The 12,497-nt window shown below is 40.2% G+C and overlaps 2 protein-coding genes across 4 annotated transcripts in view; one reads left to right on the top strand and one right to left on the bottom strand.

The window, feature by feature from the left end:
• The window catches only part of CCDC146 (coiled-coil domain containing 146), a 204,337-nt gene extending 193,949 nt beyond the window's left edge, over window positions 1-10,388 (top strand). Inside the window, exon 19 of the mRNA XM_073009197.1 lies at window positions 9,628-10,388. Coding sequence (XP_072865298.1) covers window positions 9,628-9,705 — 78 coding nt within the window. The 3' untranslated portion in view covers window positions 9,706-10,388. The remainder of the gene's footprint in view (window positions 1-9,627) is intronic.
• GSAP (gamma-secretase activating protein) overlaps window positions 1-12,497 on the bottom strand; it is a 132,967-nt gene that overhangs the window by 28,080 nt on the left and 92,390 nt on the right. For 2 of the 3 annotated variants that reach the window (XM_073009199.1, XM_073009198.1), the window contains exons 24-30: window positions 11,643-11,738; window positions 9,334-9,404; window positions 8,726-8,820; window positions 2,581-2,700; window positions 1,705-1,766; window positions 414-515; window positions 154-253 (exon numbers count right to left, since the gene is read on the bottom strand). In XM_073009199.1, the coding sequence (XP_072865300.1) occupies window positions 154-253; window positions 414-515; window positions 1,705-1,766; window positions 2,581-2,700; window positions 8,726-8,820; window positions 9,334-9,404; window positions 11,643-11,738 (646 nt within the window). The remainder of the gene's footprint in view (window positions 1-153; window positions 254-413; window positions 516-1,704; window positions 1,767-2,580; window positions 2,701-8,725; window positions 8,821-9,333; window positions 9,405-11,642; window positions 11,739-12,497) is intronic. The other variant, XM_073009200.1, reaches the window with a different exon arrangement.

Genomic DNA, 12,497 nt, shown 5'->3' with positions numbered 1-12,497 from the left:
TAAATTGGGTACTGCTAATGTAAACCAACTGCTATAAGGGCCTACTTGTATGTAAAAGGATTTTGGAAAGAAACCAGTTCACAGAAGTGAATAGGGAAGGACTGATGTGTCAAGGGAAAAGTGGAAAGACCCTGAGAACAGGGAGTAAATTACCTTGATTGGAGGACTCTATATCTGTCAGAATTTCAATGAAGTAGTTCAGAGGCAGAAATTCTACACTGAACGATGACTTGTCAATCATAGAATTCCGAGGCTAAAAGGGAAACCACTTCGGGTGTAAGTTGGTTCTCCACAATAAGCACAATTTTAAAATAAAGTGATAAGAATTATAATTGCTGTCCATATAGATATGTTGTCACGGGCAGACAGGATCCTAAAAACATTTAGTTGGCTGTGCTTTCAGAGAAACTCACCTGTTTCTTATAGTTCTGAAGCAGTCGCGTCACATGGTTCCGTGAAATGATGTTAGAACTCATAGGATGATCCCAAAGTCTACAAATCTTCTGACCAATAAGCTATTATGCAAATTGAAAAAAAGTAGAGAATATACAGCACACTATAGTAAGTAAACATACCTTATATCTATTCATAATTATAAAAGCATTATTCCAAAGTAGCTGGTTAGCCTAAGACAGGCCCTTGATGATAAGGACCCTTGGAGAAATGCCATGTTCCTATGAAGTTTCAATGAGGGAGTAAATACTCTCTCAAATGCTACATTGAGGAAAGTGGTTTATACACTGATGTTGCTAAACCCTTTTACTGAAATGGAGTTTATCCGCTGCTCTTCAAAACCAGAGATGGGCATGCCAACTCTGATGTTTTGACAGGAAACTAAGAGGTGTACGCATGTTTATATCAACTTCTCTGCCATTGTCTTGCCTAGAAAATTTTAATTCCCTAAGAGTACTGGGGAAATAAACAAATTTGGAGACCAAACTAAATGTTCAGCAATGTTCCCCAGAGAGATCTAGCTATGGAAAATATGCTTTGTTTTCTATTCTTGCCTTTGCTTCAGTAAGCCTGTGAGTGAGGGGGAAGGGCTACTACAGAGAAGGGCGATTAGGTCCAGAAAGACAACAGACAGCCGTTCGTGAGAGGACAGTGCCAGAGGTGCAAGTGTGCAAGGCATGTACACAGCAGATGGAGCTGGCTTCAGGTCAGGAAGTTTGCAGAGTTAGAGGCTCAAAAGACCCTGCTGTGGAATTTCATATTTTCGTAGTATCTCTGACTCTGAGTGTTGATATTCCCTTGTGTTTCTCATTCTTCCTTTCACCCGGGAATGTCTTCCTACCATGGTAGAAATGCAGTAAGGGGAAATACCGTTCTAGAACCTTCTGTCCTCACCTGTATTCAAATGTATCCAATTTAAATCTGTTTAAATGCAAAAGCACGTTTCCCCTCTCCCTCCCTCTCAGACTCAGATGTAAATATTAGTGTGGTTTCCTAAGAGGCGAAAATGGCTTAATGTTCTCACTGGACTGTGCCAAGGCAGTGCAGAGCCAGAGGAGCAAGTGCTTTGTAGGCCCAGTGGGAAACAGCTGACAGAGGGCTGGGGACGGGTGGGATTTCTTGGAAGCACTGAAAAGTGAAACGATTCAATTGACTTTAACCCAAAGCAAGTAAATGCTCTTCTTGCAAGAAGAAATTGAAGGAGGGTCATGCCAAAACTTAGGGAGAAAATAAAATGTAACTCAGGATTACCGGAGGAAGCCGCAAAATGATACTGAATTTCAGTTTTTCATTTTTCTCTGTATTGTCCAGATCTACAAAAAAGTTAGAGATAGGCAAATGAAACAAATACCTGTTTTGACACTTCAGCAAGTTAATATTAATACTTGAGTGGTTCATCTTGATAAGACATATCCCAACTGTGTAGTCTGAAGCTAATCTAACAGCATTTTGGAAATTTTACTCTGACTCTCTGAATAAAAAGGGATTTTTCTGTAACAGGCTGCCAGGTGCAAAGCAATTTTATTGACTAACTTAAAACAGAAGGTACCTTGAGGAATGACAAATGCTTTCATATAAACAAAAATATCTTAAAATACAATTGAATTGAGTGATTATACTACAGAATTTAAAGTTCAAATCCATATAAGCATTGCCCCTTTCAATAATTTTCCTTGCATTTCTAGTCTAACTTTGAAACGACAGAGTTAATAGCTGAAAGTAAGCCATTTTGTGACATTTTCTTGAGAAACGAGCCTGCAGAGGCTCCTAGCCTCAAGTGCCCTCTTGCACAGAAAAGGAATCTAATAGTTGTATGTGGATTATAAAGTCCCTTAGGACCTCTTGAAGGGCTAAGACACTTTAAATGGGCCCAAAAGATGATTACAGGGAAAGGATTGTGCTCACAGGACCAGCTGTATAATTTGTGGGGCTCAGCACAAAATGAACATGAGCAAGCCCTTGTTCAAATATTACTAAGAATTTCAAGATGCAATGCAGCATTAAACTGAAAAGGGGACTCTTAGTGCAGCCAGGCTCTTTGTGACTGCACAGGTTGCACGCCCAAGAAGCTAGCCTTGGTGGTGCTCTGACTGGAACTAGCACTCTGGCAAACTCAGGGCCTCTTACCTTTCATGAGCCTTACGACAGCTGTTTCAGTGAGAAGCAACACTCCACTGTCAATGCAATGCAGCAGGTTATGCAAAGGGAGACAGTGGACCCCAAGGATGGTGTGCAGAGTATGAAAACCTAGAATGAGAGATCCGGAGGGTAAACACAGTCAGCCAACAGCTCCAGCAGCCCCCAGGGAATGGATTAGATCATGTTAATAAAGCACTTAGTTCAGTGCTTGGTGCCTGGAACCAACTAAATTTCTTGAAAACAAGGTCCAAGTTTCCTTCTCTGTATTATTCATAACTAAATATCATGCTGGGTCTATACTAAGTTTCTGGTAACTATACATTCCCTGCTCCTTGGGTCCATTCCTATGCAAAAAGAGAGCAAGGCCTGCTCAATGGTTTCACAGTTTGATATGTTTGTGATTCTACAGTAAGGTAGCAAAAGAGTACAGAAGCACTTCAGACTTCATACGTCCAGATTAAAAGGTTGTTGGGATGAGGACCTTTTTGCTGAAGGGAAACAAATTTGGACAGAAGGGAATAGTTTATATGGCTGATCTCTGGGTATGCCCTAGAGAAAGGCTTTTAGAGTCTACTTGGACTAAAGCATAGTAAAGAAAGAATTAAAACAATATGGCCAGATAGCAAATTTATAGGAATTCAGTGGAGAGGCAGGCATTCTCAAGCCTGTCTCATGGGTAGAGCTACCCACAAAAACCCAAATCTCTAAGTATACTACTACTGACAAAGATAAGAACATCATGCATGGGAGAAGGTATCAGACCAGGAGAGAATCAAAACAGCTCTCTTGGAAGTCATGGCATTTGTGGGGAGCTTCAAAGGATAGATGCAATTCCTATGAGTGGAAATGAGCGGGGACAGTAGAAAAAGCCAGGTTTGGCATGAGTAGCCCTAGGTCAGAATCCTGCTCTATTACTCACCAGCTGAAGGCAACTAAGCCTTTCTGAGCCTCCATTTCTTCATCTCTAAAATGAAACCAGCAGTACCTTTCCCACAGGCTGCTTTGAGAACTACAGCCAGGTCTATGAAGAGCCTAGCATGCAATATAACAATCGCGACCAATACTGGACATGTACCAAGGCTTTCAAACTGTGTACTGGCTCATCTGATCCTCATACAAAACTATGGGGTGGGAATTACTAGATTCCCACTTCATAAGTGGAAAAGCCAAAAGGCAAGATTCACAGGAGCTAGGAAACTTGCCCAGGATCCTATAAATAATAATGTGTAAGTTGAAATTGCATCAACTGTGTGAGTGTAGTGTAGGCTTTCAACCATAATATCACTGTTACTCAATAACTGGCAGCTGTGTTAATAGAACATGAACAGAGGGAAGATGAGAAAGCATAGGGCATATTCAGAAAATAGTAAATGGTCCAGGTGGGTTGGAATCATATTAGGAGAATGATTAAGAGGTAAGGTTGGAAAAGCTAATTTATTCAGCACATCCCTTCCACACACCTGGCAAGGGGCTAAGAGTACAAAAATAAGCAAAACAGGCACAATTGCTGCTCCCATACACCTTACAGTCTGGTGGGGGAGACAATTACAAAAAACAGACATTTAAAAAAATGTGACCAGTTCTATGCTTGTGAGCACAGGTGACAGGTTGAATGCTGAATGACAGAGATGTATTAATTTGAGAGACTGAGGAGGCAATGAAAGTTTTTAAACAGGACAGAAAGAAGATTTACCATTGGGATATTAATATGGCAACAGGAAAGAATGAATTGGAGGAACAGTTTGCTACAGAAGTTATGAAGACCTATAGAGAAGCTATTGCCTGAATGTGGATCAGAGGTAATGGAGGCACTGAATCAGAGAGGCACGGTAACAGGCACAGGCTTCACAACTGATTGAATGTGGGAATGACAGAAGAATCATAGCCTGCTCTTGGGAAGGTACCTGGCAAAAGGATGATGCCCAATGAGCAGGGCTTAGATTCAGAGAAATCATGGGATTTTCTCTCTCTAAACACATGAATCACAAGCCATGGGGCACAGTCCTTGTAACATCAAGGGTCACATGAAGTACAGGCTCTGCCCACAAGCATGTGTTAATGGGCTAACAGGATGAGTCCACTAGCTTCCTTGAGTCCAAAAAAACGCCACTATTTTACTAATTAACAACAAAGTTTTTCAAATGGATTTGGAAATTCTTCACAAAACTATTAGTAAAAAAAAAAAAAGTTACAAAATTATTTCTGAAGAAAAGTTTACACTAGATTATTGATCCTATTGATTTTCTGGATTCAAATTTCCCTCTCCAGCCCTGTGTTCATATCCTAAAGATCCCTGATGACCCTTCATCCTCTATCCCCAGGGCACAGTCCCAAGTTCAGGGACCTGTTCTTGGCCTCTGTACATCAGCTCTGAGCAACAGAGCAAATTGGCTATAATTAGTCATCAGCTCCACCCAACTTTAGTCCTCATCTTCCAGGGCTCCTGGCCGCCTCTGGCCAGCAAGTGCAATACAGTTCCTTTTTTTAAAAGCAAATGCCCTAGCTCTGACTTCCTTCTTGTGGTCCCCATTATTCCCTTCTGAACTTTAACCAATTCATGTTACAAGTTTCTAACAATTGTTTAACTCAAATAGTCCTCATTAGTCCAGTAGGCCTGGAAAGCAAGCACACTTACGCATGTGCATGTAGAAACACCCTGAATTCATACAAGCATGCATGTGTACACACACACACATGATCCAGTGTCACTTCCCACCCATCTATTTCCATGTCACATGATGGAAATAAACATTTAAGAGAAAAGGAGAGAGCATGGTATACTATGCAGCCATAAGAAAGGATGAGTTCATGTCCTTTGCAGGGTCATGGGTGAAGCTGGAAACCATCATTCTCAGCAAACTATCTCAAGGACAGAAAACCAAACACCACATGTTCTCACTCATAGGTGGGAACTGAACAATGAGATCACTTGGACAAGGGGTGGGGGAACATCACACACTGGGGCCTGTTGTGGGGTGGGGAGCTGGGGGAGGGATAGCATTAGGAGATATACCTAATATAAATGACAAGTTAATGGGTGCAGCAAACCAACATGGCACATGTATACCTATGTTACAAACCTGCACATTGTGCATATGTACCCTAGAACTTTATAATTTAAAAAAAAGGAGAGAGAAACACCTTTTCCTTACCTGACCCAGACACAAGCCATATGTCTACTTATAATTCTCGACCGCTATGGATAACATTTTTCTATGTTTTCCCTCCTTATCCCTGTGAAGGAATGTGAGTTGGGTAGAAAGTGGATTTTTATCATCTCCAGGCATAACAATGTCCCCCATAAGTTTCATTTATTTTCAAAAGAAGCTTGAATATCTGTAATGAACCAACCTAAAACTGTCAATCCATTTCCCTACCAAATTTTTTGTGTTAACAACAAACAATTAAGAATTTAAGTCACAAAGGTAGTTTTCCTGAAATCCTTCACTCTTTCTAAGGTGTACTTCGTAACTCATATTCCATTGGGATAATTTTAAACCATCCATTCCCCTCATGAATGGTCACTTTCAACTCCTTTTGTACTGCCTCTACAGACAGACATTAAATAAGGTGGATGAAGAATGAAGGATTCCAAACCGTATCAGATGTTTCATAAATGCAGAGAAGCATACGCTGTAGGGATTCTTTAGGCCCATAAATAGCCCATGTTTCAATATCAACTAATTCAACTGGAATATAAAATTCAAGCAGCAGCATGGATTTTGGAGCCAGACTGCCTGGATTTGAAGATTGGTTCTGTCACTTAATAGCTACGTGACTTTAGGCAAATTACTTAACCTTTATGGCCTCAGTTTCACCATCTATAAAATGGGAATAATATTAAGTGGAACCATATGAAAGTGCCATTTTTGTTGGCCAAAAAATGGTTGGACACTGACAATTTAATGTGGTACAATTTAAGTTTCTACCAGTTACAAATTTTATGAAAATTAAGTGTACTAATTTGAGTGTACTTTCAACAGTACCTGGCACAAAATGGGTATCATATATGTGTTGACCTAAAATGAAGGAATGAACAAATGATGAATGGATGAATATATATGAATGAAGTAACTAAAAATCAGCTGATATGCAGTTATAGCAATCATAAAGTTTAACACTCATTAGAACTTATATGCAATAATAAACCCATTCATATACAGGCAACTAATCTTCAAAAGCACCAAGAACACACAATGGGGAAAGGATTGTGTACCTCTGATAAGTGGTGTTGGAAAAACTGTCCACAGGCAAAGGAATGAAATGGGACCCTTATCTTTACCATAAACAAAAGTCAACTCAAAATGCATTAGAAAGTTAAACGTAAAACCTGAAACTGAAAAAACCCTAGAAGAAACATAGAGGGAAAGCTTCTCGACATTGGTCTTGGCAATGATTCCTTGAATATGACATCCAAAGCACAAACAATGAAAACAAAAATATGTAAGTGGGACTACACCAAACAAAAAAGCTTCTGCACAGCAAAGGAAACAATCCAAAGAGTAAAGGCAAAACCTACAGGATGACAAAAAGTGTTTGCAAACCATATATCTAATAAAGAGTTAGTAGTATCTAGAACATATAAGGAATTCAAACCTTAATACCAAGAAAACAACCAGATCGAAAAATGGGCAAGGGACTTGAACAGACATTTCTCCAAAGATTACAGACAAATGGCCAACACTTATATGAAAATATGCTCGACATCACTAATCATCAGGGAAATGTACATCAAAACCACAATGAGATATCACCTCACATCTCTCAGGTTGGCTACTTTCAAAAAACCACAATCTAAGTGTTGCCAAGAATGTGGAGAAATTGGAACCCTTATACACTGTTGGTGGGAATGTAAAGTGGTACAGCCACTGTGGCAAACAGTATGGAGGTTCCTCAAAAAAATTCAAAAAAAAGAATCAATATATGATCCAGTAATCTCATTTCTGGATAAACATTCATAAGAATTGAAATCAGGATCTTGAAGAGATATGTATATACTCCCATGTTTATCATAACATATTCACAATAGCCAAGATAGAGAAACAACCCAAATGTCCATTGACAGATGAAGAAAGTGTAGAATGTACAATGGAGGATTACTCAGCCTTAAAAAATGAAATCCTGTTCCATGTGAGAACATGGATGAAACTTCAGGTCATTATGCTAAGTGAAACAAGCCAGTCACAGAAGGACAGATACTGCATGATTCCACTTACATGCAGTATCTAAAGTAGTCAAACTCATAGAAACTACAGAAAGTAGAACGGTGCTTGCCAGGAACTGGGGAGGAGGGGATAGGTAATTGCTGTTCACCAGGTATAAAGTTTCAGCTATGAAAGATGAGTAAGTTCTAGAGACCTGCTATCCAACATTGTACCTATATTTAACAATACTGTATTGTGCATTTAAAAATTTGTTAAGAGGGTAGGTCTCATGGTAAGTGTTCTTACACAATAAAAAAATGAACTGATATGTAATGAGCACAAGAGAGTTTGTAGCTAACAGGGGCTTATTTCTCATAATAGATACTGATGTCTATGTACATCTTCCCAACTAGACTCTTAGTAATCTTTGTCACTGCTCTAATTTCTAGCCCATTACCTGTCATGTCATAGTTACTCAACAAATGTCTGTTGACTAAATGAACAAATGATCAATTAAATGACTGCATATACATCTCTCAAGGATGTTTTGTGGCCTGACTTGATCCTATTTAAAAATTCGAAGGGAATTTTTTAGCCTCCAAGAGCATAAGAATCAGTTCAATTCTTGGCACTAAGCCAGACCCACTTCCCAGTGTTACTCTTCAGACATCTCAATCAGATAAACTAGGCCTGGCGACATCAGAGACAGAGCTCCCTGAATTAGCTCCACTGGTTCAAATTATCCTAGAAAGCTGCATGGGGTAAGCCTAGGTTCCCTAAAGTTAGTAATAAGCTACAGCATAGTTTAGTAGTCAGAGGAGCTCTGGTCAGCAGAGACCAACCTAAGGGCCCATCACTCACAGTGACACCAGACACACAATTTCTCATACACAAGTCTCATCATCAAACTTACAAAGTACCAAAGGCAAGGGCCCATATGAAGAAGAAATAGATTTATTACACCAAAGGACAAAAGAGCCAACACTTACCAGGAGGCAGAGGTAAAAACAAACTCTTTGTAGCTTCGAGAATCCTGGTCATGATGTGAAAAACTGCAAATTCAGCAGCACTGCCACGACTGTTGCTGGGTAAAAAAAACAAAGCATGTTAGCCAAGGAGCTCATCTGTGACACCCCATTTGTCCTAAGCAGGGGCTTTAAGTACTACACAAGGGTTCATGCTAATCATGAAATGCTGTGACTTGTAGAAAGCCCCATAAATATGACTGTGACTATCATCCTAATGCCTAGAATCTAATCAGAGTAGGCACATATGTTACACATTGTATTAAGTGAAATTTCCCTTATTGGCAGTACTGGGCTTATTTGTCCCTCCCCTGTCACCAACCATGTGCCAGGGAAAGAGGATGGGTAAAGTAACAGGGGCATAACGTTTTTTTAAATTTTAGCTTTTATTATATATTAAAGGGTACACATGCAGGGGGGCATAACTTTAAATGCTGAGTATAGAATTAAGCTAGATGGTGTTGGAGCTGGTGAGAACTGATTTGAACTAGTACATTTCAAACGGGTTCTGCTAAAACAGAGTTGTTTCCACTCTTTGTACACCATAATAAAAGTGAGAAATACTTGCGTACAAGTGGAGAATGCAGGAATGAAGATTATGTTTCCTCCAACTGGTTTCTAGGATGTGGCAAATGAGATCCAGCTGGAGGGTGAAGACAGTCCATTAACCATTGCTCCATTCCTTCCCTCGAGGGCTCCACAGCGAGGCCTCCATAACTCAGATAAGCATTTCAGGGCAGCTGGCATTCAGGCTGCGCCCAGACACAGAACTAGCCTTTCTGAGGTCAATTCTGATACACTGAACCCAAAATGGAAAGACTGAAAATGTGCACCAGAATCTAACAGAGCATCCTCTGTCTGTGCAGGTGGTGCCCCAGCTCAGCCTCCCCAGCCCAGCTAACTGGCCCCACCACTCACACTTCCAGACCCTCATCCATCGGTGAAGGTAAAGTGCTACAGGGTTTGCTCTAGGCCTGTCACAATGCAAGAGTGAACAGTGGTCAGTCAGAAGAAAAGAGACACAGAATGGAGGTCATGATCATGAGCTGTGGAGTAAGACTGGTATCAAGTCCAGATTCTAACATTACTAGTTGTGGAACCCTATACAAGTTACCCACCCTCTCCAAATTGCAGTGTCCTCATCTGTAAAGTAAGGGGAAATATTTCACAGGGTTGTTGTAAGAATTGGTTAGCACACTGACTGGAACTAATCAACCAAAGTAGGTAGCCTTCTTTGCCTTAGAGCTCTATCCAGAAACCCATTCTAACTCTGCAGTGAGTTTGCCAGCAGAAAAGCAGTCCCTATGGAGCTGTTATCGGCCATGAATCCACACATTGTGTGGGTTAAAAACAGGGGGCAAAGCAGAAGGATCTCCATAGACTCACAGGCAAACGCTATCCTCAATGATACAGATCCTCGGTTTCTCTTTGGCTGAAATCAAGTAAGTTGTAACCAATATAATCAGGTTCTGCAGCAACTTTCTTGGATATGTTTTAGAAAGGATGCCTGCCACTCTCCTTAGAGGGGAGCAGAAGGCATGACTAGTGGCTGCTGGGCAGGGGCAGGGAGATGTGGCCTCAATCAGTGACTGCTGAGTCAATGTCAGGGACCTTGAGTTTTCTGAGACTTCACATGTATCGTTTCTGGGCCTGTTGGTTCTATAGGCTGTTAACACAAACTGGTGTTAAAACTTATGTTATTAACTATGGAGAAAAATGACGATTGAATGGAAAACCTTCTTAGCACTTTGGGAGAAAAGAGTTCAAGTCAACAGAAATAAAGGTGATAGGGGATGTGTTAAATTACTGTGTGTTGTGAGTTTTTTAAAAAAGCAAGTTAATGTCAACATGGGGAGGATCAGTAACACATTCATAAAGTGAGTTCCTTGGTACAGTTCTATTGAGAGGAAGACTTAAGAAATATTCAAATCCCTGATTATAAATATCACTACATGAGAATACTAACTTCTCCAAATATATTAAAAACTATGAAACTCAAACCTTACTATAGAAATTCAGATATATTATGAAGAAACAACACTAATGACTGCAATAAAGGCAGAAAACTTGAAAATTAAACATGAAATGATTAAATGAGGATTATGTCTAATAAATTTAATAAATCTTCCAGAGTTCAGTGGAAAAATATATGTTCACACACTGGCTTATTGGCATACTGATCTTCTACAAATTTGGAGAAATAATGGAGTGTTTTCTCTTTCTGTGCAAATATGTTTTCTTGAATTTGTCAAACATTATTTCTAGATTCTAAGCAAGATCAGGCCTCAACTCTATATGCTTTTTGAAAGACTCAAGATAACCTTAAAATTCCATCTAGTCATATCACTACTATTTACACATAGAGTGTTGTTACCAATCTGGATCACAAAATTTCAGTAAGTGGCTACCAGGTAAGGAACTGCCAATCTCAGTCTCACATGGCAGTATTCATACAAGTGAGCTAGAATCTGGCCTAGTTAGGCCACTGGAACTAATTAAGATTTGAAGTTCAAGTTCTCTCATGTCTGCATAAACCTCCATGTAGAGAAGTCATTCCTTACTGTTTAATAAGGAGCTGGAAGTTGCCAAGATGAGATATCAACATTTGGCAAGCATACTAAATTCATTGTCCTATGCTTCCATGGGTGTATAATCAGTATTTGAAGGGAGGGCAATAACCCACTTTCCAAACCAAATGCTCTTTGTTTATGGTCCTTATTTCCCTTTTCTCAATCTGTAGCACCAAGTGGTGGTTTAAGAACGGGAGATCTCCAAAAATCTATTTGAAAAACACATAAATAGGTTCACTGAACCACATTTTCCAAACTATATGGGGAGTGGGGTGAAGGGAGATATGAGGAGAATAAAAAGCAAGACCAACCAGTTTCGAAATGTAGTCCAGAACCATCTGTTCAATTTTCTTCTTTTCCACACCCTGTAGGTGTCTCAAAAAATGGTCTTTTAGCTCAGACACCATCTGAAAACGATATGCATTAGATAAGTCACAGCCTACCCACTCATACCTGCAACTGGTTTGAATTAGATCCACTTATTAACATTCCTCATCAATATAAAAAATATAGGATCTGAAGGTCCCATCAATGGAAATGCGTAACTGTCAATGTTTCTCTGGTGCGCATAAATAAGGGGTCCCCAACATTTGCCTCAAAATGAATTACTTATGATTCACCCAAAGCCCAGTGAGCGACTGCGAATAAGGCTCTAACTCTGATGAGAATCCTCCAAAGAAGACCAACTTAGAAGTCACAGGCTTTGGGATCTACCAAACGATGGAAGTCTACTGCTCCTAGAGTCCTGGGGGATTAACAGTAACAACTTATACATAGAATGACTGAGCCAATGGGGGCAACAGCTTTGGGTGTTTTGGAAGGAGAGAGGCAGGAGTAAAAGGGAAATAATCAAGTACTTCCCTCTACACAGTGGCCACAGACACTCAACACAGCCCCTTGACATGCAAAGGTAATGAAATATTCATTCTGGTGCCTCCAAATAGGTTTGTTTCTACACTCACTTTGTCCGATCATCCTTGGGCCTCCCCACTCCCCCAACCATTAACATTCCCAGCCCTCCCCACCTTTTGCTTTTCTCCTCCTTCCTCCTCTGCCTTTTGCCTAGACAAGACGCTCAGCAAGAGCAGGATGCCAGGGCCATGTTTGTGCCAATAAACAGCACAAGGGAGTTGTACAGCTTATATCACCCATGCACACATCTTCTA

The sequence above is a fragment of the Chlorocebus sabaeus genome, chromosome 21 (assembly GCF_047675955.1).
Source record: "Chlorocebus sabaeus isolate Y175 chromosome 21, mChlSab1.0.hap1, whole genome shotgun sequence".
Lineage (NCBI taxonomy): Eukaryota > Metazoa > Chordata > Mammalia > Primates > Cercopithecidae > Chlorocebus > Chlorocebus sabaeus.
Note: the sequence above shows the minus strand (reverse complement) of the source record. Positions and strands in the feature narration are given on the sequence as shown.